Below are 24,927 nucleotides of genomic sequence, written 5' to 3' on the forward strand. Positions count from 1 at the left end.
AGCTTATTAAAATGTTTTATTTAACCCATCCAGTTTTTTGTTTGTTTGTTTGTTTGTTTTGTCTTCTGTAAAAGTGATGATCTAAATCCAGTAAATGATATCTTGAGTATAGTTTGGAGCATGAGATGAAATTCTTTTGTTCATTTTAATTAACACTAAAGGAAAAGGAAGCTCCACCTTAAAACAGAGCACCTTCCTTGGCTGTGAGGTCTCACCTGCGGTAATTCACCGTGTAGGTGACGTCCGGCTCCCCTGGAGTCCAAGTCAGCTGACCCTTCTCCACCTGGACGCTCTGTGGCGGCGGCGGCGCCGCCTGAGACGCGACTGAGGCAGACGAGAATGAAAAGGTGAAGAAGGCAAACCAGAGAAATCCCTGCATAATCCAGATTATTGTCATTCATGTGATCACAGCCTCAGGTGATTTATTAAAGAGACAGCAGGAAACATCGACCCCACGACGTCTGAGCTCAGAGGGACAAGGATGAAAAAACGAGGAATAACATCTGTCTGCTGCACACGGCACGTTTTTAAAAACTAAACAGATGTGAACCTGCTGTTTGTGGTGACGTCACTAAATCGGATTTCTGTCATTTATTCACTTTCATGTGTTTTCTGCTGCGGACATATGAGATACATCTACATATTTATTTATGTAAGTTACACTTTAATGTGACTGTTTTATTCATAATTTCTAAACAACTGTTTACATAAAATATGAAATAATAAATTAATGATTGGACAGATCAGTTATTTACTGACTGACAGTGTCGGAGTCAGAAATCTTTACAGTGAACAGATGAATGAACATTTATTGCATCAGTAATAATATAAATGAAGTATGAAGGTTAAACATGTTTACAGGCTGATTTAAACAAACACAGACAGAAGTGATGATTATAACCTGAAATAAACTCTTTGAAAGCTTCACAAATCATTTTCCTGTCATGTCAGGAGCGCTGGACATTTATAGCCCACTTCCATATTTCACACCAACCTTTAACCTTCCAGCTGCTGCGACTGTTTCACCTTTTTAACCTGAAACAGTCGCAGCAAACAGAAAAAGGACATTTTCTCATTTTAGCGCTGAACTGACCTATCAGGAATAACCTACTGCTGACTCTGTTATACCATTAAATGAGTCACCGTCAGCTGAAGAAATGAAAGTAAGCTTTAAAGTGTGACTCAGGAGCAAAAATAATTGATTTACATAATTAAAGGAGAAAATCACACACACAGGATGTTGCTTCATCTGTGGTTAGTGTGCCGTTGGCGGCGGCTCCTTACCCCAGGTGAAGGTGTGGAAGCAGAGCAGGATCAGCAGCATGGTGACGGCGGGAATGAGAAGCTCAGCACTGTTTCAACTGTGTGTGTGTGTGTGTGTGAGAGAGCAAGCTCAGGAAGCACAGACAGCTCAGATGTCATGTGACCCGACTGAGGTTTTGGCATGTTTGACCACAGTTTCCACGGGAGGTGGAGCTTGGTAAACTAGAAATTACAAAAAGAAAGAACTTAAATTGAAAAATTTAAAATATTAAATGACAGAGCTTAAAAAGTACAAATCTAAGTTAAATAAAATAAAATAATTAGTTAAAGCATTTAAATAAACATTCCTAAGCATTCACAGACATTCCTGCAGTTTAACTAATTAGTGTGTGTTATCAGGCTTCAGGGATCGATAAGACTGCATCTGCATGGCAATGAATATATATGAGCTGCTTTCTGAACAGTCCCACAGATGTAATATTATCTACAGCTACTTTTAGTACCATCGATGTTAAGTTAGACTCTTTTTCTCCAATTGATCTTTCTGAGTTAACTTCAATAAATAATTCCTCCAAACCATCAACGTGTCTTTTAGACCCCATTCCTACAAAACTGCTCAAAGAAGTCCTGCCATTAATTAATGCTTCAATCTTAAATATGATCAACCTATCTCTAATAATCAGCTATGTACCACAGGCCTTCAAGCTGGCTGTAGTTAAACCTTTACTTAAAAAGCATCTCTAGACCCAGCTGTCTTAGCTAATTATAGGCCAATCTCCAACCTTCCTTTCATATCAAACATCCTTGAAAGAGTAGTTGTCAAACAGCTAACAGATCATCTGCAGAGGAATGGCTTATTTGAAGAGTTTCAGTCAGGTTTCAGAGCTCATCACAGCACAGAAACAGCTTTAGTGAAGGTTACAAATGATCTTCTTATGGCCTCTGACAGTGGACTCATCTCTGTGCTTGTCCTGCTAGACCTCAGTGCAGCGTTCGATACTGTTGACCATAATATCCTATTAGAGCGATTAGAACATGCTGTAGGTATTACAGGTACGGCCCTGCAGTGGTTTGTATCATATCTATCTAATAGACTCCAATTTGTACATGTAAATGGAGAGTCCTCTTCACACACTAAGGTCAATTATGGTGTTCCACAGGGTGAACATGAGTTATTGATGTACAGAGTCATGTTTGACCCCCTGGAGTCTAGACTGCTGGTGGAGACAGAGACGGAGGCTTGAATGGAGCCTGAGTGAGCAGGGAGAGGCCATAATGAATGATCCAGAAGGCTTTTTCTGCCATCTGGGAATGAATCCTGGGAAAGCTCACTAACATTTGTGCTTCCTTCATCTTTGTGATCGCCTCACTCTTCCCAGGGTTAACCTTCCTACTGGTGTGAAGCCTGAAAAGGGCATTTGTGCTGTGTGCATCTATTTGAGCAGTGTATGGATCAGTATGTTACAGACCCCAGAGAGAAGCCTCTTTTACCATCAGCACCTTAAATGTTGACGGGACCTTCATTCCCACAGGAACATCAGGACAATCACACTTAATCTGAGGCATCCCAGCACATCTGAGGGCCTTTTTGCATTTGCTTCTTTCACTGAGCAGCTCATCATGTAAAGCTCCATAACTGCAGTACCATTAGCTGGACAGGGAGGATCATGAAAGACATAAAGAAGAACCAATAAGAATCAAACTGGAACAAGGCGGTGGATCCCGCTGACGTGGTGGAAACCCTTTTTCCTTTAATTAAAGCCAGGATTCTCTGTGCCATGACTAATATTTGCTTAAAATCTCTGATTAAAGTTTTACTTTCACACAAACTTTATAAATCAGTTTATTTTTTGCATCAATATATCATTGGCCTGAAACATTTTCACTGCAAGATGGCACTAAGAGACAAACAGTCTGCCCAGCTCCCTCCATCAGAGGGCGCCATTGATCTGTACACTTCCCTCCGACTGGTAGTTGTTACATGCTCTGTATTCAGAGTCATCGTGGCTTAAGTGGGCGACCGTGGCTCAGGGGGTTGGGAAGCGTATCTGCAACCGGAAGGTCGCCGGTTCGATCCCCGGGCTCTCTGTCCTGGTCGTTGTGTCCTTGGGCAAGACACTTTACCCTACCGCCTACTGGTGATGGCCAGAGGTGCCGATGGCGCGATATGGCAGCCTCGCCTCTGTCAGTCTGCCCCAGGGCAGCTGTGGCTACAACAGTAGCTTGCCTCCACCAGTGAGTGAATGAATAGTGGCATTGTAAAGCGCTATATGAAATCCAATCCATTATTATTATTATTACAAGTGTTCTTTATAACAGCACCGAGCAGTTACACATGACCAACAACCTGTGTGAACCTCTGAGCTGCTCACTCTCAAAGACCAGAGGAAGCTTAGACATTCTCCTTCACAAACTCAAGGCTGAGTCGGTCCCTCCTGCTATATGTTCATCTTTACAGCAGAAATAAACATGTTTGCAGCCTGGTGGAAAACAGGGTCAGGGTCTCCATAGAGAGGTGCTGATAAGTGTAGGAGCAGCAGCACCTGCTCCAAAGCCAAGCTTCTTACACTGCTGCTCATAATCCACTCAAAGAGACATACAACACGTGTCCATCATCCATCCATCATCCACTCTGAGTACTTTTAATGTAATCAGCAAAAACAAAAATTGTGATTATTAAATTCAGAGAGACAGCCAAGCTGCTTTTACCAACTAAACACAAACTAAAGAGAGCGCAGCGCCCAGAGGCAGTGAGAACCTGACCAAAATATGAGCAGTACTAGTGCCCAAACAGTGTTTTCATCTTAGAAATCATACTCAGCATTGACATTATACTCTTCATCCAGTCCCTGACCTCCTTCATGATGATAGGTCATCTCCATGGGGATAACTGGTTTGTTTGCCATCTTCCTGGCCCAACAGATGGACAGCAGCAGACCAGTAGAGGTGCATTATAGACAGAAGACCACTAGATGGCAGAAGAGTCTGAACAAAGACACATGGGGAGGAGGTGGAGGAGCTGATGGAAAACACGGAGATCCAAAGATCAGCCAAACCTGTTCACAGAGCAGGAGCTCCATTTTGTTTTCATATAACCCAGGGGTGGGCAATTCCAGGCCCCGAGGGCCGGTGTCCCTGCAGGTTTTAGATCTCACCTTGGGTCAACACACCTGAATCACATGATTAGTTCGTTACCAGGCCTCTGGAGAACATCAGAACGTGTTGAGGAGATAATTTAGCCATTTAAATCAGCTGTGTTGGTTCAAGGACACATGTAAAACCTGCAGGGACACCGGCCCTCGGTGCCCACCCCTGATATAACCAGAAGTCTTTTTGCGACCAGAGGACACGCCCCCTACTGGCCATTAAAAACACTGCAGGTTGTCACAGAGAGAAGCTACCTCAACAAGACCCAACAAAGAGATGCATGAATCCCTGTAATAATTCACAGACACATGCCTTAAACCACATGAGTCATACGCTAGAAACAAAATGGTATTCTAAGGTTTAAAAGACCTTCAAAAAACAAAAAGCAAAGTTAGGACAACTTACTGTCCTCTGAGGAAAACAGGAGCAATCCCAGGTTTCCTTTCAGCTCTGAAGCCAGACTGGCAAACAGAGTTCTGGTGAATATTTCCTTACCACTGTCCTCCTAACCTGTCCATGAATAATAGTTTTCCATAATAACTGGGCATTGTGATGTGATCATACAGTTACACATTCAGGTGGCTTAAACACATGGAGAGGAGATTCAAAAATCCCTCCTTTAGTCATATCTGAGTTTTTACTTCTATACTGAAACAAGTAGTGCTCTAAAATCATGCCAGCCTGTGCTGTTCAGAAAGTATAATCCACAAAGTAGATGCTTCCCTTTGGTACTATTACTAGAAAACCTGATACTGATTGCTAAGCAGATGATACTCAGTTACATTTATCTGTGAAATCACATGACACATAGATGGCTACCCCTCCCTGAGCAGGACAGAGTTTTTGTGTTCTTCTTGGAGGTCAGGTTTAGGGTTCCTGCCAATTATGTACCTGGTATTTAAGAAGCAAACTCAATCTGATGGAGAAGTCTGGGTTCGATAGTTGCCAGAATAACGGTACTTGTCTGACTGCACTGTGCCATGGTGAGGGGGTGTTTTGCAGTAGCTGGGCTCAGCCTCTCAGTTCCAGTGAAAGGAACTCTTAATGCTTCAGCATATGAAGACTTTATGGACAATTTCATGCTCCCAAATTTGTGGGAACAGTTTGGCCCCTAGAGACAAAGCACGTACAAACTCCAAAACACTTGCAAACTCCAAAACACTTGCAAAATCCAAAACACTTGCAAACTCCAAAACACTTGCAAAATCCAAAACACTTGCAAATTCCAAAACACTTGCAAAATCCAAAACACTTGCAAACTCCAAAACACTTGCAAAATCCAAAACACTTGCAAATTCCAAAACACTTGCAAATTCCAAAACACTTGCAAATTCCAAAACACTTGCAAACTCCAAAACACTTGCAAAATCCAAAACACTTGCAAATTCCAAAACACTTGCAAATTCCAAAACACTTGCAAACTCCAAAACACTTGCAAAATCCAAAACACATGCAAACTCCAAATCACAACGGAAGTGCTCCAGGACGCTAGGGGCAGTGTTGAGCTCGATTTGCAAAATAAACGGCAAGTTTGTCTGTATGGGACGGTCTAGTCTCCGTCGCGCTTCCCAGGTTGCCTAGCAACCATGATACTAACCGCTGGAAACGTGTCATACAACTTTGTTTGACAGAAATGAAGGAGAACATATTTTGTTCATTTGTTTGTTTGTTTCTACAAGAGCTTTGTGTGATTTGATAAGTATCTGAGGCTGAGACCACAGGACTGTAAAACATGATTTTTGGGCTTCATTTCTGTACTGAACAGTCATTTAAGATTAGTTAGTAAATAACAATAAGCCAATGTTGTTCATGAGACTAAAGTCATATCACTTTGGTAATGTAAATATAATATGGCCAATATTATAGTTATTATATTAATCATTATTAGCTATTACAGCAGTGAACATGAACTCTGTGTCAAATACTGAGCCTCAGTACAGATTCAAGTTGCAGTTATCTATATGTCTTATCACCTTAAATCTTCACTCAAAGAGAAGTATCTTTGACAGTGCATATATAGGTGTATCATATATAAGAGACAAATGTTGTTCCTTCAGTATGTTGGCATTACTAAATTTGGCTCATTGCTTACATATATTTATAAAAAGAAAATGTACAAACTGTGATAACTGTTTCTGATAGAATGAAGATCAGACTGATATATTAAATATTCCTTTATTGGGTGAGAAAATCAGACCATGTCATAACTGCTTTAAGTCATACAGAATAGATATCAGAGCCTTAAACAGGCTGACTTCTGCTAAATGGGTCAAACTGGGCAGAAAGTATACAAACACATAACATCCATATAGAATATGATGTAACACTATAGATCAACTTACCTCAGAATATATAAAGCATATAAACAATTACAGCAATATGAAGCAACAAACACAGCAGTGCTACTAATCCAAAATACTCAAAGCTTCATAGAACTGAAACAAACATTTATTTTTAGCTCCATTCTGCTGCTGATACATACTTTAGGTTTCTGAATATTAAACTTGTTGCTGCCTTTCATAGTGTGTAACTTGAAGGCCCTGAGTACTTTCTCCCACACTGAAAACACTGGGATGATAACATTATTTGAACATTACCTAATAAGACTGATTCAGGACAGATAATTAGTTATTGTAAACTTTTCTAGCAGTCCTTCACAAACAGGGAACAGTCTGTCTATTCTCTCCATCTGTCAGCTGCTGCTGGCTCTTCCTCCTCCTCTTCCTCACACACTGCTGAGTTTGTCCTGGTGGATCATCAGGGGTGCAAAGCCTCACAGATGATGTGCAGCAGTGGGTCCCTCAGTCTGTCCTCACTCTGGACACTTGCAGTTGTCACACATGGAAATCAAATGTGTGATAAGCTGCAGGATTCAAACACAAGTGTAACTTATAAATACATGTTCATACTTTTATTCCACAATCAGAGAGAAAGAAACAGAGAGAGAGTGCAGGACAGACAGACAGGTGACAGTCTCAGGTGTATACACTGCTACAAAACAGCACAAGAGAAGGAGGATTTAGTGTTTGTGTTATTACGAGTGCTAAACAAGAAGAGTTCCAGATGGTCCAGTGGACACATGTGTGACTCCTGTGATTAAAGCATCTTTCTTTCAGCTTAACGAGTGAACCGTCAGCTCGTTCAAACGCACGTTAAAGTCCGTTTGGCTCGACACCACCGAACAGAGGCAGCAATATAACATAGCTAACATTAACAGTGCAGTGAATCCTGCTTGTGCCGTCATATTCAGGACTGCAAACCGAGCAGCATCACTGACTTTCAGCTTGTTGTGTTTGTGGATATATGACTGACTTTAATTATCCATAAAATCATCACATTCTCTGTAAGATTAAAGTCAACTATTGAACGGCGTATATTTTGAAGTAAAGGCTTTAAAACCAAGTTAGTACAAACATCGCTAATGTCACTTAACTTTGCTGACATGTGGCCAACAGTAATGTTTTAATGTTCTCCATTATAAAAACATTTGCGCATAAATAAGTGACATAATATTCAGTACTTACTTCTGAAAGTTTACTCTTTGGCGGCTCCGCTTCCGCCGTTTTTTTCGGCAAAATTATCCACACCACCGCCGCGCTATGAAATCTGGGATATGTTGGGCCATGAAGGCTACACCGACCCATCCTTAAAATTCAGGGAAATTAAGGACGCATTTGAGGGCCGCATTTCGAGCAGCCTTTGAATTGGGACAGCCTTCGTCGTGTCGCTGTGACATAATCGTCCTTAAAATGTGGCCTTTAAGGCTGCAGACCCTGAATTGGGATAGAGCCCAAATCCGGTCATTGGTACTTCCTGGCTTGTGTAGTTACTAGGTAACAAAAGCTCAACACTGCCCCTAGCGTCCTGGAGCACTTCCGTTGTGTTTTGGAATTTGCAAGTGTTTTGGAGTTTGCATGTGTTTTGGAGTTTGCATGTGCTTTGGAGTTTGTACGTGCTTTGTCTCTAGGGGCCACCGTAGCCCCTTCCTGTTCCAACATGACTGCACACCAGCACACAGTCCTGACAGAATGGATGGGTGGATGATGGGTACATGGGATGATGAATGGATGGATGGATGCCTAGGTTGATGGATGGACCTTTGGAATGAATTAGCCAGGCCTTCTCGTCCAACATCAGGGTGACCAATCCTGAACCTGTGGAAAGACTTCCCAGAAGAGTTGCAGCTGTTATCACTGCAAGAGGGGGGCTGACATCATATTAAACCTATGGATGGATTAAGAATGGGAATGTCACTCAAGCTGATATCCGTGTGAAGGCAGCTGAGCCAATCCTTTTGCCAATATACTGAACAACAGCACAGAAGCTAAACTAGTGATATCAGGTAAGGTTGCTAAGCAGGAGAGGGCGGCAAAACAAAGAGAAGCTTTGACTGACTCAAGTCCAGAAGCCCCAAACAAACACCAAAAGCATTAAAGCCTGAGACCATGAGCACGCAAACAAAGGAGCTAAATCCATGCTTCAAAGAATGGAGAACTACAGGCACAGGTTCATAATCAGAAAGACTGGAGGTGACATCAAGGCACACAGGAAAACCAGAAAATGAAGAAAAACAGATAAAACTACAAAAATCTGACAAAAAGTCAAAAACATCAAAGACAATTAAAACCAGAACCACATTTAAATCTGGTTCTTTCAATAAAATCAGCAGGTTTTCAACCCAATCACTTCCTGTATGAGGAGTAACAGGACCCAAGGTAAAAAAATATCTGGAATATTTGGAAATGAGAAACAGGGAGAAGAAAGCTTCAGGCGGGAGAACAGAGGACTGATACAGAGAAGAGAATAAACAGAAATCAAATATCAGCTGTTTATCAGCTGATCAGACTCCCACCACATGTTTGGAACTGTTTTGGTTCTTGGCCCCGCCGCGACCCTTTGTTGATCGTGCTCGGAGTGATTTCATTTTCTGTCCGACTCGGGGAAGTGACGGGGAATACCAGCTGAGAGCGGGGAGAGGGAGCAGCTGTGAATCACGAGGCTCGACCGCCGCCCTCCGCTGGGCGCCACGGAGCGCACTCACAGCACAGTGACTGAAGTCTCACCTGTCTGTGCACGGCAACCTCGCAGAACATCACCCAGCTTACATGTAAGTACGACAGATTATTGAAACCTCAGTCTCTCTCCACCACCATCAGCTGTACATAAAAGATGGCCCTCGCTCCCGTCTCATCTCCCATTGGCTTGTTTTGTTTGGATGAAAGCTCAGAGCTGAGGAGGCATCAGCCAATGCTAGCGCTGGTCACGGGCACGCCTCTAATATTTGGTAAACGTTCCTCTGAAAGGCATGCCTCAGCATCGTCAGCAGGCTTCTGGCATAATTCTGGTTAAATATTCACCTCAGGCTGCACGGACTACTTTTTCAGGTCTGACCCGTGTACTCCATACATTCCTGACAGAACAAGAGCAGTTCAAACACATATATCAAACACAGAGAAAGACTCAGCTCAGACTTGTTGGACGGTCTGTTAAGCAAACGTAGAGTCTGTGGGGACTGACCCACTGCTGGAGCCTCTGCTGGACGTCAGAGGAACTGCAGGTTGCAGCTTAGTTACGCTCCATGTTCGCCGAAAGTGTCGTCCGATCTCCTTCAGGCAACCTTTGGCACTGACCCAACTTCCTTCCCACTGTCGCCAAAGTGCTTGCTCATAGGGGGTCACATGATTGTTGGGTTTTTCTCTGTATGTATTATTGTACGATCTACTGTACAATATAAAGCACCTTGAGGTGACTGTTGTTGTAATTTGGCGCTGTATAAAAAAAAATTAAACTCCCCCTTTTTCCATGTGACAGCATGAGCACATGAACACAGAATTAGAAATGGTTCATCTTGGAGGGATTTAGTAGCTGAACCTTGACTTCACATGAATCACGTTTCCTGTTCTCAGGTCATTTCACCCGAGTCACAGAGCTCACTTCTCCAAGTTTACTGGTTTCCACGCTGGAAAGTGCAGCTTTGGTGGAGCTTTCAGGTACCTGTCCAACATTTCTGCCTCCACCACGGGGACAGAACCGGCTGCAGTTTATCAGCGACACTCAAGCTTTTCTTCATCACGTGGAAAAGACCAAAAAAAGGTTTGCAGCAGAGCAAATGCCTGTCACGCTCTGTGAATCGCGTACTGGAAACAGATTCATGCTTGTCCTTTGAGTTCAGCTGTTTTGTCTCTACAGCCCAGAGTCCACATGAAAAATCTCTCGTTTCGTGTTTTTACACTGTCGGGCAACAGTGTACCATAGAAACGCAGGTGTGTGAGTTTGAGTCCGCACAGAGGCTCTTTGCTGCTGTAAACAGGCTGTTAACATGGGAGTTTATGGGGACTGACTCACTGCTGCCTCTGCTGGACGTCACAGGAACTGCGTCATCAAACATGTGAAACGAGGGTTTGGAACGAGAAGATGTTGCACACAGTAACACGAAGCGAGTTTGGTGTTTCAGGAGTTTATTTAGTTTGTGATTGTAACACAGCTGCACAACAAGCTTATATACAAACATTAACAGAGGTCAGCAGATGGGCGGGGCGATTCAGAGCAGGAAGTCAAACCACACGACTGATGCTTCTTTGATTATAATTACTCACCATCCTGTTTGATTTGTCCTGCTGATACATGCCACAGATTCGGTTTCTACATCACCGTGTGGGCGGAGCATAAGCTGCAGATGGAGGTAAGACAGACCCATAAAGAAAGCAAGAGTTACCAGAACAGAGAGATTCTATAAGAACCATAAATGGAAGAATAAAACATGCTGTTACAGTAAAACAAAGATTAAATGAAAGCGACACAGAGGCCGCCGCCCGCAGAGGAGACGTCATGCTTGCAGCCAGGTGCGCTCACGTAATGAACTGCTTCCTCTTTGATTAATGCTAGCACCTGCAAGCTACCTGTGAAAGTTAAAGTGATGCGTGATGGCGTGCAGAGTCGAGCTGCATGGCGAGGGTTAAGACGACGGTAGCGGCTGAAGGAGGAATGTTTAAGTCAGCACCAGCAGGACTTCCTGTCTGCCTGAAACAGAATCAGCAGCTGCAAACGGCGACGCTCCAGCACGACTCGTTCCTTCTGCGTGAGGGGCGTGGCTCAGCAGTTCAGTCTATTTTAATGTTTGTGTTTAAAAAGAGACGCTCGTTTCACAGTGACCGGTGGAAAAAAGGCACGCCGCACATTTCCCACGGACCCGTCTCCTGTTCGCTCAGACGCACACGTCCACGACACCCTCGTCTGCGACCTCGGGCTGGCTCTTGAGGTGGGCCGTCATCTCCCGCAGGTTCACCCGCTCAGGGTCCAACAAACCCTTAAAGCTGTCATTGCTCCCCATGTGGTTGTGGCGAACGGCGCTGAGCTGCTTCAGGGCGGAGCTTCCGGATGAGCCGCCGCCAGAGGAGTAGACGCCGGAGTCGCCGCTGCTGCTGCTGTCCTGCCGGCTGTGCCTGACGCTGCAAACACAGAGACACGGTTTAGCTGGCATTGCTGGATCCGCCATCATGAACGCTCTCTAATGAACACGCCAACACTGACCTGCTGTTCGGCTCCAGGCCCGAGGGGGGCGCTGCCAGCTCCTCGGCAGGAGGGATGTGGATTTCCGGGACGGCGGGCGGCGGACAGATGGTCACGCCTTCACACAGCAGCTCAGACTCAGAGTCCGGGGTGAGGAGGCGAGGGATGTCGGAGCCCGGAGAGCTGCAGAGGTACTGCAGGAGGACAGAGGAGAGAAGAAGAAGAGCTGCTGATGATGTGCACATCACAGAGAAACGCCCCGATCACACCTCATCATAAGTGTTCCAGTTAATCGTTTAAATAAAACAGATCAATCAGGTGAACACCACCCGCTCATCAACTGCGAGCTACCTTCTTCAGGTGGGAGGGCATCTGGTCGGACGGGTTCAGAACATCCTTCACGGTCTTGCAGCACCTGAATAAAGCATAAATGGTTCCCAGCACGATCAGGAAGAAGAACAGCAGCGAGCCCAGGAAGTACAGGAAGATGTTCCACCAGGGGATCGAACCTGGAAACAAACAGACGCCGTTAGATGGAGGAGCTCCGCCTTCAGAGTCACAGCTGTCACCATGAAGATGGTGGCAGACCATGTGACCACCCTCTCAGACCCTCAGAGAACTTCACTTATCACCTCCGCAGGCTGTGATTGGACGAGTTTACGCTCTGACACCTGATTGGTTCTCCTCTGATGTGTCACTGCGTGGAGGCTGTGCTGGTATCGGTTTTAATTTCTACAATCAATTCCGTTCAATTTTGACTCAGACAGTCAGAAACTGGTCTCTGAGTGCAGTGAGAGAGAGCGAGCGAGCGAGCGAGCGCGCTGTGCAGGGAGAAAGACCGAGAGAAGTAATGACGACGTTTCTGTGAGGTGCAGTTTTATGAGCTTTGACCTGAGATTTTGGTGTTTCTGGCAAAACACATTTATATTTAAAAATCGATTCAGGTTGGACTAAATCAACATCGCTTTATTCAAACTAAAATCCATCTGAATGGGGAAGTGGATGATTTTAAACTCAGCCCGAGTGGAGGCTGTGCTGTCACAGCTGCAGGAAGCAGAGCGCCAAGCTTAGTGAGAGTGACGGCGTTACCTTCGGTCTGCATGCAGTGCGGCACCGTGAAGTCGCTGATCTTCGAGTAAAAGTCGCAGCGAGACTGCACCCTCACACAGTACCAGGTCCACGCCTTCAGGCCCGGCAGCGTCACCATGGTGGTGTTGATCCTCAGCTGCTTATGAGGCGAGGCCTGAGGGGGAAGGGCAAAGGTCAGAGGGGTAACAGCAGAGAGCATCACTCTGAGCGGACCGCCACGCACCAGCATCAACATGCAGTCAGACATCATCATCATCATCACTCCTGTAATAGTCAGCCTGACTGCAGCCAATCAGGACAGACTGCAAACAGGACTGTGTGTGTCTGTGTGTGTGTGTCTGTGTGTGTGTGCGTTTCAGCCTAACTTAAACTCCATCACAAGTGTAAACATGACCGTCTGTGTGGTTTCCTCTGAGTTTGGGGGTTTGGTGTGCCGGCGGCGGTGAACACGTTTGTGCCGTCTCTCACCGTCACCGACATGATCACTGCAGCTGATCTGTGCTCAGGAACAAACACTGAGGCTGCACCTCTGCAGCTGGACCACGTCTTCATCATCATCGTCACCTTTATCACACACACAGGCATGGCTGTACTCTTCTGAGACGCTCACGTGTCCCATCTACTCACTCGACCGCCTTTGTACAGTCCGAGTCAGTCAGCTGACCCGAGGGGGTGGGTCCTTCTGCAGATGTGGTGGGCTCTGATAGGTTCCCGTGTTTCTGTGTGAGGCTCTGAGCTGTCTGACACGGTGGCGCCCGATTCCTCCGTGCATGTCGTGTTTGTGTGGCGTTCACCCTCATCATCGACTCGCTCGTCACGCGCTCGGGTTATTTTGGGATGTGCTGCAGTAACCCGTTTCTTCCTCATCAAACCAGTTTTCAGCTCGCTGCTCGACTGCAGCCAGCTGGCAGGAAGCGCGGCAGGAAGTGTGGCGAGATTCACACAGGAAATACGTCTGTTCTCCACCGAAGCATCTTGGGGAGGCGAGAATAAACACACACACACACACGCACACACACATGCACGAAGAGAACAGGTAACACTGAAGTGGGAGGAGCTTCCTACCTGCCCATCAGCCTGGCGCTCCCAGTACTGGACGTGGTAGTACAGGTCGGGGACGTGCTCCCTCATGGAGGTGTTGTTGCTGGTCAGAGGGTCGATGAGGACCACGTCCAGGTCGCTTCCAGCAGGAGCGAGCGTCACGTTGCTGGGAGGCCCCAGAGCGGCTAGACAGGACAGAGAGGAGATCACATTTATTCACCTGATCAGCAGGTGTTTTACCTGCTCTGACACCTGTGAGGCGGTCCTTAAACACCATGTGACTGTCTACTGAAGGAGCCTGGGCAGACTGCTGTCACACTGCACAGGGCCTGAAACCTCTGCAGCTGGACCCGACTTTAGCTCAGGCCGCCAACGCTGAAATAACAACCACAGAAGAAGTGACGGGTGTCCTGATTTCTCCCCATCGGCTGCTTCCTTCCTCTTTCTTTCTGCATGTCTGACGCCAGCAGCAGATTTAAGTAACACCTGACTGCAATCTTACAAAAACAACTGAAACCTTCTACAGAGATAAAGACACGAGGAAATGAACAGAAAATATTAATAGTAACATTCAAAGGCTGAACAGAGAAAAATAAGAGGAGGAACATTTTCTACTACCACACACTCAGCGGGCGTTACATAAACCTCTGTCGGCTCCTCCTCCTGACCCGTCATCATCATCAGCACAGATACAAACCAGCAGGTGAGTCTGGAGACGCCCACACTGACCTGAGACCTGCGCCTCGCTCTGATCAGTGATCTCAGGCTGCACTGAATAACTGTAATAACTCACAGTGTGCTTCAATGTTATCATCGCATCAAACAACAAAACCACCGCTGCAGTGCAGACGTGTGCGAGAGCGGCGTGCCCACTCAGCCTGCAGTCTGATGTCATAGTTTAAGATGGAGTCTGTTGACAAAGAGGCGGAGCCTCTTCCAAAGGTGGGAACAAAATGTGTTTGTAGCAGCGCCTGTTCCAGCTCTGCATCCCCGCCGTTAGCTTACAGCCACAGGCGTCACAACAAACAGACTCATCCTTTACGTGGCAGGGCTGCGTCTAAAGGGGGGCACGGGGTGGACTACCGTACTTATTTTAAGGCTTTGCCATTTTAGGCAGACAGCCTGGATTCAAACCCAGGACCTTGTTACTGTGAGGCGACAGACCACAATCGATGAAATACTCGATTACTCAAATCACTGCGACACGTTTGTGGTGTCGTGGTGTCCGTCGTCTACATGCAGAGAGCTCCGCTGCTGGGTCTGCATATTTGCATGTTGGTATATGTGAGGAAGCACACAGTGCAGGCTCAGCTAGGCAAATACAGCCAAGCCCATAGTTATAACACACTGTCACAGTGGAAAATCCACAGTCCTATATCACCATCCAAATGACCTATTCATTGGGAACAGCTGTTTTAATCAATGCAGCAGGTGACAAACAGCAGCTCTCTGCAGGCTTGTTGACGGTTATGGCTAAGACAGAGGAGTGAGGCCCTGTGGCTGCGCACAAGTCAGGAATGAGCTACGAGGCCATATCTCAATGTTTTCCAAAGTTCCAGTGGCTGCAGTTTCCACGGATGCAGATCAAGGAGGACGCCACTTCTCCAGAGAGGGCGCACAAATACCCGCTTGGCCTTTCCAAATGCTCATCTGGACAAAGACGAGGACGTCTTGTCTTCTGTGTTTTGGTTGGAGGAAGAAAAAATGGAATTGTTTGGTCACAATGATGTTTCTTTAATTGGTGTAAAAAAGGAGAAGCCTTGAACCCAAAGAACACCATCCCCACTGTCGAACATGCTGGTGGGAACCGAATCACAGTGAACGGCACCATGAACAAAGAGCATGAAGATTCTCAACAACAACATCAGGCAGTGTGCAGAGAGACTTGGCCTCAGGCACCAGCGGACAGTTCAGCACCACAACGGCCCAAAAACACAGCAAAACCAACAGTTAGCAGACAAAACCATTAACGCTGTGCAGCGGCCCGGCCAGAGTCCTGACTCCAACCCAACTGAGACTCTGTGGACGAGCTAAAGACCAGGGCGAGGAGACCCTCCAACCTGAAAGACTTTGAGCTCACTACTAAAGACGAATGAGCAAAAATACCTGTGGAGACGTGCGAAACACTGATCTGCAATTATAGGAAGAGTTTGATTGCCAAAAAAGGCTTTTCTAAGAAGACTATGAATAATTTTGGATGTGACACTTTTTTCTGAAATGTAAATAAAAGCTGAGAAATAGTTTTTTCCACGACGATGCCTCTTGGACATTGTCTTAGTATCTTTTGAGAGACACCCGCGTCACTTAGGGTAAAAAAGAAAAATAAGCTCGCAGGTTGAATAAAAGTTACTTTAGGTCAGAACTGTGGGCTTGACTGTACCTACACTAATGGTTCAGACACAGGTGAGCTAAGGTCCCAGGATGTGTAATGAAAACCTGCACAGACTTCCTGTGACTGCTTGACTGACTCTGGTTCGTTTACTTCAGCGATGAGAGCCTCACACATGGACGCACGATTCACAGTCAGATATTTGAAGCTGGAGATCTTTATCTCTACTGAGCCCTGCTCTCGGCTGTTGCACCGATACTGTGCGAAGGCTGTTCGCCTCTGAGTCATAGCACCTTGTTTTTGATGGTTTGTGGTGAGCTCACACGTGTGCTCGCACGCTGCTGCAGCATGTGCACATCGCAGTTCCTGGAAAGCCGAGTACTCGTCTTACCCTCCTTATCGGGGCAGAACTCCTTCTGCGCCCACTCCGAGTGCTGCCCGTCCACGGTGGCTTGCACCCGGAGCACAAAGATGCCCAGGTAGTGCAGGTTGAACCGTGTGAGGTCACATGACCGGTGTGACGTCTGGTTGCACGCCGTGATCCAGTTTGGAGTCTTTTTCTTCTTAGACCTCAGCTGGTACCTCCTGAGGAGACGAGAACATGAAAACACATTAGTGGAGGGAGAGCTTTCATTGAATAAAATCAAATTACAACAGCAACACACCAGCCATGTTTCAATAAACGTGTCTGAGCAGGCGTCATCTGCGTTTCATAGGTCAGGGCTGGGAGGTTAACGCCTGTGGAAGCAGGATGATGGGGACGAGGGAGGAAAACTGCGAAAAGGAAGGCTGCTCCTCTCTGAGGCATGGAGCACACTCTAACTTACACTTAAACTCGTATTAAAATATCAGCGAGGAGTTAAAAGGTCTTTATGTGATCACATGATGGCAGGCCAGGTGGTTAATAAACATCTCAAATGAATTCCAGTGAAACCAGAGAGGAGAAACACGAGCCGGGACACGAGCTCTGCTTCAACTGTGAGGAAGAGCTGGCTGTTACGGAGCCTGAGCCCAGTTTCCAGTAACCATCTCTGACAGCTTCCTGTCGCTGGTTTGGATTAACCGCATCGAGCTGCTCGCATCAGCTGACACCACCAGGACCCGACTAACAACCCAGGGAGACCCTGACGTTTCACTTCCAGCAAAGCCGATCAATGTTCACCCAGGCCCGAGTCCATGAAAGCGAGCCCGATACCAGGAGTCACCATGGCAACGGCGTGATAAGGAGCACAGCCTCCATTCGGAGGAAGGCTAAGTTTAATGTTAAGAGCAGCAGAGGAGCTATCACTCACACAGCTCGGTTTTATTTACAGAAACAGGAGTTTCACATCTTTAGCGATTCGGCCGCCAGGAGGAAAAGAAGCTGAACTTCAGACTCTGCTGCAGGTTTGAAATGTTCCTCGCATCGTTCACGGCGCCGTCGTAACGACAGATGTTGTGAAAGGCGACTCCTCCATCAGCTGTTAGCTGGGTTACCACAGCGGCTCAGTCGCCCGTTGCCATGGTGAATCCTGGTGCCAGAGCTCCATTGATGATGTCTTTCTTTACTCAGGGCTGTTTTCCCCTTTTAGAGCAGCGCTCTGTGTTACCATGGTAACTGACTTTAAAGCTGGCTCACAGTTAGTTTCTCTCAGCTCAAACCTGTTTGAACCTGAATCAAGAAGACATGTTTCAGGTGGACCACGCCCCCCTGTGTCCACCGTCTGACAGGTAAATAAGCCCCGCCCTCATGATTCTCAGACTTACGGCACATATTGCGTGGTGAAGGTGACGGCGTGGGTCCCTGCAGCGCCCGGCGCCCAGTCCCAGCTCAGCGTGTAGTTGGTGTTCAAGGTCTTCGTGGTGACGTTCTGAGGAGGCGGCACCTCGGATCCATCGGCTCCACCTGCAGGACAGAAACAGAGTGACATACATTCATCTTCTTCTGTTTCTATTATAAGGTCCATCCAACCCCAGCTGTTAGAGGGCGGGGTCCAAATAAAAATATGTCGAAATTAGGCAGAGATATCAGACAGGACCGATCAATGAGGATTCCTCAGGCCTGATGCTGATTATTGGTAATCAATCAATCAGTAATCAAGTCAGGCTGATGTTTCAGGACTGATTCCTGTGAGGCCGCGCTGACGACACACTGAGCTGAAAAGATTTCTGTTTCCTGTTTCTCTCTTTGAGAAAGTAAACGTGTGTGCAAGGCTCTAAACATGTGACCTACTTCCTCAAAGGTGCGACTGGGGAAAAAAAAACAACAACAAAAAAAAAAAAAAAAAACGTAGGTCACAAGACCGCGACCAGCTGAAAGAAAAGGAAAAAAAAATCTCCACAACTCTGAAAGTCTCCGTGTGGTCAACAACAGACACACGTTATGCTCATATCGTGGTCTAAACCAATCAGAGATAGTCACTCTGTTTGCCAGGTGTGCCTGCTGCTTGTCGCACAGGGAGGAGAGGGCGGGGCAGGGAGGAGAGGGGCGGGCACCGGGGGATTCTCTGGCTGGCTGGAGTGGGGTTAACAGTTTGCATACTATGCATTCTATATAGCTATCTCTCGCACTCTGAGAAAGTCAACATGTGTGTGCGAAGAGAAACAGAAATCTTTCCAGCTCAGTAGTGCTGGGCGACATGGAAAAAATATTTATCACGATATGAATTATTTTATATCACGATATACCACCTGACCTGTGGTCATCTGGAAAGTATGCAGTCTGTAAACAGCGAGTGGAGAGGGTGCAGTCTTTGTTTTGAGTTACTGTAAAGCATGTCGCAAATCCGGGTGCACGTAAAGCAGCACCATGTTGCGAAACCACAAGACAGAGTTTCTTTGCAAAAAATATCATTTTTTTATACTTTATTTTCTCTTGCATAAAGTTAAGAGTATGTATAGTGAGAAGACAACACTAATATATTTGCACAGGCTATTTAACCCTTTAAGACCTACCATAGAACCAAGTCCGCCAGAGCTTATCTTTACATTTATTTATTTTGAGTGTCCTCATAGTTTTATTTTTGAGATACACAAATTTTTATATACTACAGGAAAAATGAAAATAAATAAATGCAAATTTGAAAAACACAGCATGTGCATCAAAATAAACTATTTCCAACAGTGCAATTTGACTTCTAAGCATCCCAGAAACGATACAGAAGAGCATAAAGTCAAACATGACTTTTAAAAACACCAACATAGACTTTGAAGCTTAAAAAACTACATTTTCCGCGAAAATGACGTCACTTCCGGTTTCGGACAGGTAATGGCGGACATAAGATAGTTCGCGCTGACTTATATTCCAACGTAGGAAGTGTTATGAACAGCTGATCGGATCGGCAAAGCCTGTTTCTGGAATATTATGTTTTTGTTGCTGGAAGTGCTTTTTATGCAATTTTTTCCAAAGCTATATGTGGAAGAAAACCGTGACCTCGGGCAAGCTGATGGAATAAGATGTAAGTACAACTCCTACGGTTTCATATGCAAAAAAAACATTATTGCGTTACCTTACGTGGTTCCAGTTCTACAGGAATTTAAAAATAGTTAGGGAAAACGGAGTTTGCCTGCTCCGACCGGTTGTAAAGGGTTAATGATATATTTTATGTAATAATTTGTAAAATTCGGGTTAGAAACGATATAAACGATAGAAGACAAATGGCACGATAGACACTTTTCTATCGTCCACACGATATATATCGTCATATCGCCCAGCACTACAGCTCAGTGTGTCGTCAGCGCGGCCTCACAGGAAGTAGTCCCGAGACATCGGCCTTCCACGGCCTTTCAGGCAGCAGCAAACAGATCATCAGAGGCCGACATGAGGTTTAACATTGCCTACGATATTCCCAAAGAAGATGTTCCGTTCACTAAGTTCAAATGGCTTGAAAATAAACCCCACCTCCAGTAATGATGTCACGTGCACCCAGGTTACAGGTGTCATCGCAGACACATGGGAAAAAAGGACAAGGTACAGAAGTAAACGTTAGTCTATAGCCCTGCTGTGTGTGTGTGTGTGTGTGTGTGTGTGTGTGTGGTCTGAGGGTTTGTAACACGTGCACACGCACACATGCACGCACACACACAGATCAGCTGCCGCCATCTTGCCTCTAGTCTCTGTCTTCAGGCCCACAGGTGGTCAATGTGACCTCAGTCTGGGACACGAACCCCGTGTTTGATTCCCTCCCCAATTATCCATCCCTAGGTCCTATAACTAAGTGAGGCTTTTATTTTGAAAAATAACCATCAACTTGTCACATGACCCTTATGTTGTTCCTTCATCCTTAGCTGCTGGCCCGGCAGCTGTAAATCAGGTCCACATGGCTGTGATCAGAATAACAATAATCGTATCAGCCACGAAAACAAGCGTCTGCACATCGAGTAAAAACACAAGCACAGCGTCTGCCGAGGAACAGGAAGTGCTGCGACTAACCTGACCACACTGGGAGTGAGAGTGATTATTTACCCAGCAGCCCCAGGGACAAAAATAAAGCACAGGTGTTTCCGAGCAGAATAAAAATATGAGCGAGAAAGCATTTGTGAGAGTGAAGGAGGAACTGTGGATAAAGACGGAGCTCAGACTTCCCCACACCTGGATCCAGATGTGCTGGCCACAGCAACAAAACAAGAATCCCCAGAATCACAGCCACTCTGAGATTATTCAGCGGTGAGGATTATCTGCCTGCAGACGCTCCGAGCAGACACCGAGCCTCAAAGTTTACCCACAATGCACTTTGTGAAGGTACCAGCGCTGGGTTGTGCACCTCTCTGAACACAGCGCCCAGCCTGAGCGCTGCTGGGAAGTCACCAACATTCAGGAACGGCATTTATTTCATGTTTCAACACGCTGGCGCTTTGAAATCACTGACTGTGTGGGACAGAAGTGACTGATTTGATTTTCTCACCACTTTTACTCTTTTATACACACAGCAGAGCTATTTGTACGCAGCAGAAGAAATCTAAAGGATATAAAGGAAGCATCACACAGCTGCTCACAGCTGCTTTAACAAACACAGGCCGAGTCTTCAGATCGGGACTCCTGCAGTGGCTTTAAAGCTGATTCGCAGATTTCTTCAGAGCTGAAGTTTTCAGCCCTGCAGGTGGAGATCTGCTGAACTTTTGAAGGACCAGAAACACGGAAAAATTCATTCCAAGCATCAAACGTACTTGAAGCGAGTGTAGCTTGGACATGTTGATGGTGTATATGAGGTAAAATGCAGTGAAGTGACAGGGAGCTGAGTGTGGGGGGTCTGTGCGCTAAACGTGTTACTGCTGCGAATCCAAAGCGGAACAACTTCAAGGTGAAACTGTCGGCTCAACAAAGGGTGTCGGCTCACCGCCCTGAATAACGACGTGCCAGCCTTCACCACCGCAGGCACACAACTACAGGAAACAGTGTTTGTGCAATCTGCCTGAGGTGAGGAAGGAAGTGTCCTTCAGCCTGCAGATACACGCCACTGACACAGGCGTGGCCTCAGACTCACAGTGAAACTCAAGTCATGAATCAGAGAGAAACACACCGAGGCAAAGTGAAATGAAAGTGAATCCACACAACAAGCAGCAGCTCACAAATATTAGAGACATACTGACGGGAGAGCTGTGCATTACAGCAGCAGCCATCTGAAACACATCAGTATGAAACCAATGTGACCACTGGGAACCTGTCATGACAGCACTGCTTACCCTCGTCATGAAGTCAGCAGAGTCCTGCAGGTTCATCCAGGCTGACCGACTCTAAATGACTCCCTGTAAAACTATTGTCGCCACCATTAAACCATAAAGCACCACCAAGCCTCACACTGGTCGACTGTTAACCAGTTATTGACCAGTTATTGAACAGTCACCCTACACTGCATGAGCCCAGCCTCACACATCAGTAGAAGCTGTGATCGCTAAAGGGAAACACAGGAAATGAAGACTTTGATGTTGAAATGATGTACTCACACACTTTGATACGACACACACACACACATGACAAAGGCTGAGGTGTGCACACTTAACAAATATGCATCATACTGAGAGCTGAAGAACCTGTGGGGCTGGATGACGCCGGCATAAAAACAGGATTGTTTGAAGCACAGCCTCATTTCTGTGAGCCTCTATTCAAAGCTCAGATCCATTTTACTGATTCAGATCAATTTATTGACTCCAATAAAAGGAGTCACACATGGCTGCGTGTCAGCACACAGCGAGGTCAACAGATACATGGCAACAAACGGAAAACAGACGAGACAGAAGAAGCTCTTCTCCCGGTCAGAGTGGCGTGCTCTCAACAGCGTCTGTGTGCTCTGCGCTCAGACGGCACAGCGAGATCAGGACGGTTAATAAAGTTTTTTCCTTCTTTATCGCCTGATTTCTCGCTGACCCTGCTGCCTGTTTCAGAGCCGCTCTGATGCTTCAAACGTAGGAACAGGAACAGCCTTCGGTTTTTGCAAACACAGAGCTTTTTCCTCCATGTTTGGTTTCAGAGTCACGCAGGTTTATTTTCATTCTGTGGGTGCTGTTAGAGAATCTTTATCCTGAGTGTGAACACAACCTCAGTCTTTCAAAGAAAAGCAGAAGAGAGCGGCAGGAGAGGAAGTGGAACATGACGTTTTTATGCCGTTTGTCAAATTGTTTTGTCTCCGAGTAAATCCCTGACCTCTTCCCATTTACATTTACCAGGAACAGATGATTTCTGCAGAAACTTAAACACCATGAGTTTATTCTCCTGTCAGCTCTTTCACATCATCCTGCAGCTATGAGGAACAGACAATCAGGAACTGCAGTGAGCTCAGATCACAGTTTCCCGAAAACACAGACACCATCAAAACTCACGGACACGGCCACAACTCACACTCATCACTATCAGGCAACAAACTGAAAACACTGTGCACACAAAGTACAACTTTAATGCAATACTTCTTGGAGTACATTTACTGTGATACTGTATTTAGGAGCACAACTTTAAATAAAAACTCTTATTTTATCTCCGTTATCTCAGGTTTAAAGAATCCTGAAAGACAAAGTGAAAGGTGAGTCAGTCCAGCAGCCCGAGGCGCATCTTCGTGTCTCTGTGCACAATCATAACATGAGCCGAAGCGCACATCCCAAACCTGCTCTGGGAAATATTATCATACATTTCATCCGGTAAATACACTGTAAAAACCCCCCCGTGGGACGCCTGTACAGAGGGAATCCCCCCCACTGTGAAACATGATCGATTTCATGTCCCGAACACCCAGGCTTCTCTGATCATGTGTCACCGCACAGAAATATTATGATTACAGCTTTCACTCCAATAACAGTCACCGCCGATTTATGCCAACGCTGCCTGCACACGCACGCACACTCATTTTATCCACTTTTCCACTTTAACACACTCTGTCTGCTTCGCAGAGCCTTCAGCCCCACCAACCTGGCATTCCTGACTGTGACACCGAGCCAGTCCGTGCCAGTTTAACCCGTTTGCTTTCCGTTTGTGCACACGGCACACACACACACACACACACACACACACACACACACACACACACACACACACACACACACACACACACACACACACACACAGCTGCGGGCTAAAACGATCCTTTAATCTCAAATATAAACCCCACAGCGGGCAGGTAAGAGGCCCGCGGGGCACACAGGTGAGCCTCGCTCTGTAGTTTCGAAGAAAATTAAGTAAATAAGCAGCACAGATCGAGGCTAGCATGCTATGCTAAAGCTGCCAGTTGCGGGACTTACCACAGAAGAAGAAGAGGAGGAGGAAGAGGCCGTGAAGAAGAGCGAGGCTGTGGTGGTGTGCGGCGGACATCGCGCCGCTGATAGGACCCACGGACCGAGAAACTTCCACACCGACAGACTCACCGACTCACGGATCGGACTGACTCGGCACGTATCTCTCTCTGTAATTCACAGAGTTCTGTTCCGGCGTGGTTTTCAAAATAAAAGAATGGGCGGGGCCTCCATCAACGTCCGGTCTGAGACGCGTCTGCGCCGCTGCCATCTTGGTCGCCGGGACTGTGTCACTGGTCACTGAGCATCACTGAGAGTTAAAAACTGTCTATATTCATTAATCTTTAATAAAATGATCAGCGTTGCTGCTTTGCCAGGTGTAACAATTAAGTTTAACATCCAGGCATCCATGAAAACAGGATTTATTAAACTTAACAGAGTTAGAAGTTAGCAGGAAGTTAGCTCGCTAACTTCCACCTAAACATGATATAGCATGTTCTGACTGAGAGATTTCTGAAACATTCAAACGTACAGCTCTGCTATCACTTCCAACATAAATGAAGACAAAAAACTAAACAGCAGTGACGTTTGTAGGGTTACTGAAGTTGGGCTAGCTGCTATATAATGATGTGCTACGTGATCGCTAGCGACACAGCTATGTTAGCATAGCATAAACACAGTAAAGCTGGAGGATGAACGCTAACTTTTTTCCACTTGATAAAAGTTAACGTGAGGGTTCCCGATGGTTAGGGACAAATGCAATCGCATGGCAGGATGCTGTAAACGGACCAAACTTCAGTCAGGAGAACAACTGAGATAATCCATCCACAATACGAGGTTAGTCATTAATATAC

General features: G+C 46.0%; 2 protein-coding genes across 4 annotated transcripts in view; both read right to left on the reverse strand.

Moving 5' to 3' along the window:
* Nucleotides 1-1,403, reverse strand: part of LOC116314989 — a 28,961-nt gene extending 27,558 nt beyond the window's left edge. For 2 of the 3 annotated variants that reach the window (XR_005608681.1, XM_031733143.2), the window contains exon 1: nucleotides 216-497. Coding sequence is in view for 2 of the 3 variants with exons in the window: in XM_031733143.2 (XP_031589003.2) it covers nucleotides 216-397 (182 nt within the window). In the remaining variant the exon portion in view is untranslated. Of the gene's footprint in view, nucleotides 1-215; nucleotides 498-1,284 lie in introns of those variants that run through there. The other variant, XM_031733144.2, reaches the window with a different exon arrangement.
* A 9,448-nt stretch (nucleotides 1,404-10,851) lies between these two features.
* On the reverse strand, nucleotides 10,852-24,274 carry LOC116314990 (interferon alpha/beta receptor 1b-like). Its single transcript, XM_039600240.1, has 8 exons — nucleotides 24,083-24,274; nucleotides 18,125-18,263; nucleotides 16,770-16,963; nucleotides 14,074-14,234; nucleotides 13,009-13,162; nucleotides 12,271-12,428; nucleotides 11,941-12,113; nucleotides 10,852-11,858 (listed from the first exon to the last, which is right to left on the reverse strand). The coding sequence occupies exons 1-8, from the start codon at nucleotides 24,150-24,152 to the stop codon at nucleotides 11,615-11,617; spliced, it is 1,293 nt and encodes a 430-aa protein (XP_039456174.1). The 5' UTR covers nucleotides 24,153-24,274; the 3' UTR covers nucleotides 10,852-11,614.
* Nucleotides 24,275-24,927: the final 653 nt, after the last annotated feature.

This window comes from Oreochromis aureus, linkage group 16 (assembly GCF_013358895.1).
Source record: "Oreochromis aureus strain Israel breed Guangdong linkage group 16, ZZ_aureus, whole genome shotgun sequence".
NCBI classification, from domain to species: domain Eukaryota; kingdom Metazoa; phylum Chordata; class Actinopteri; order Cichliformes; family Cichlidae; genus Oreochromis; species Oreochromis aureus.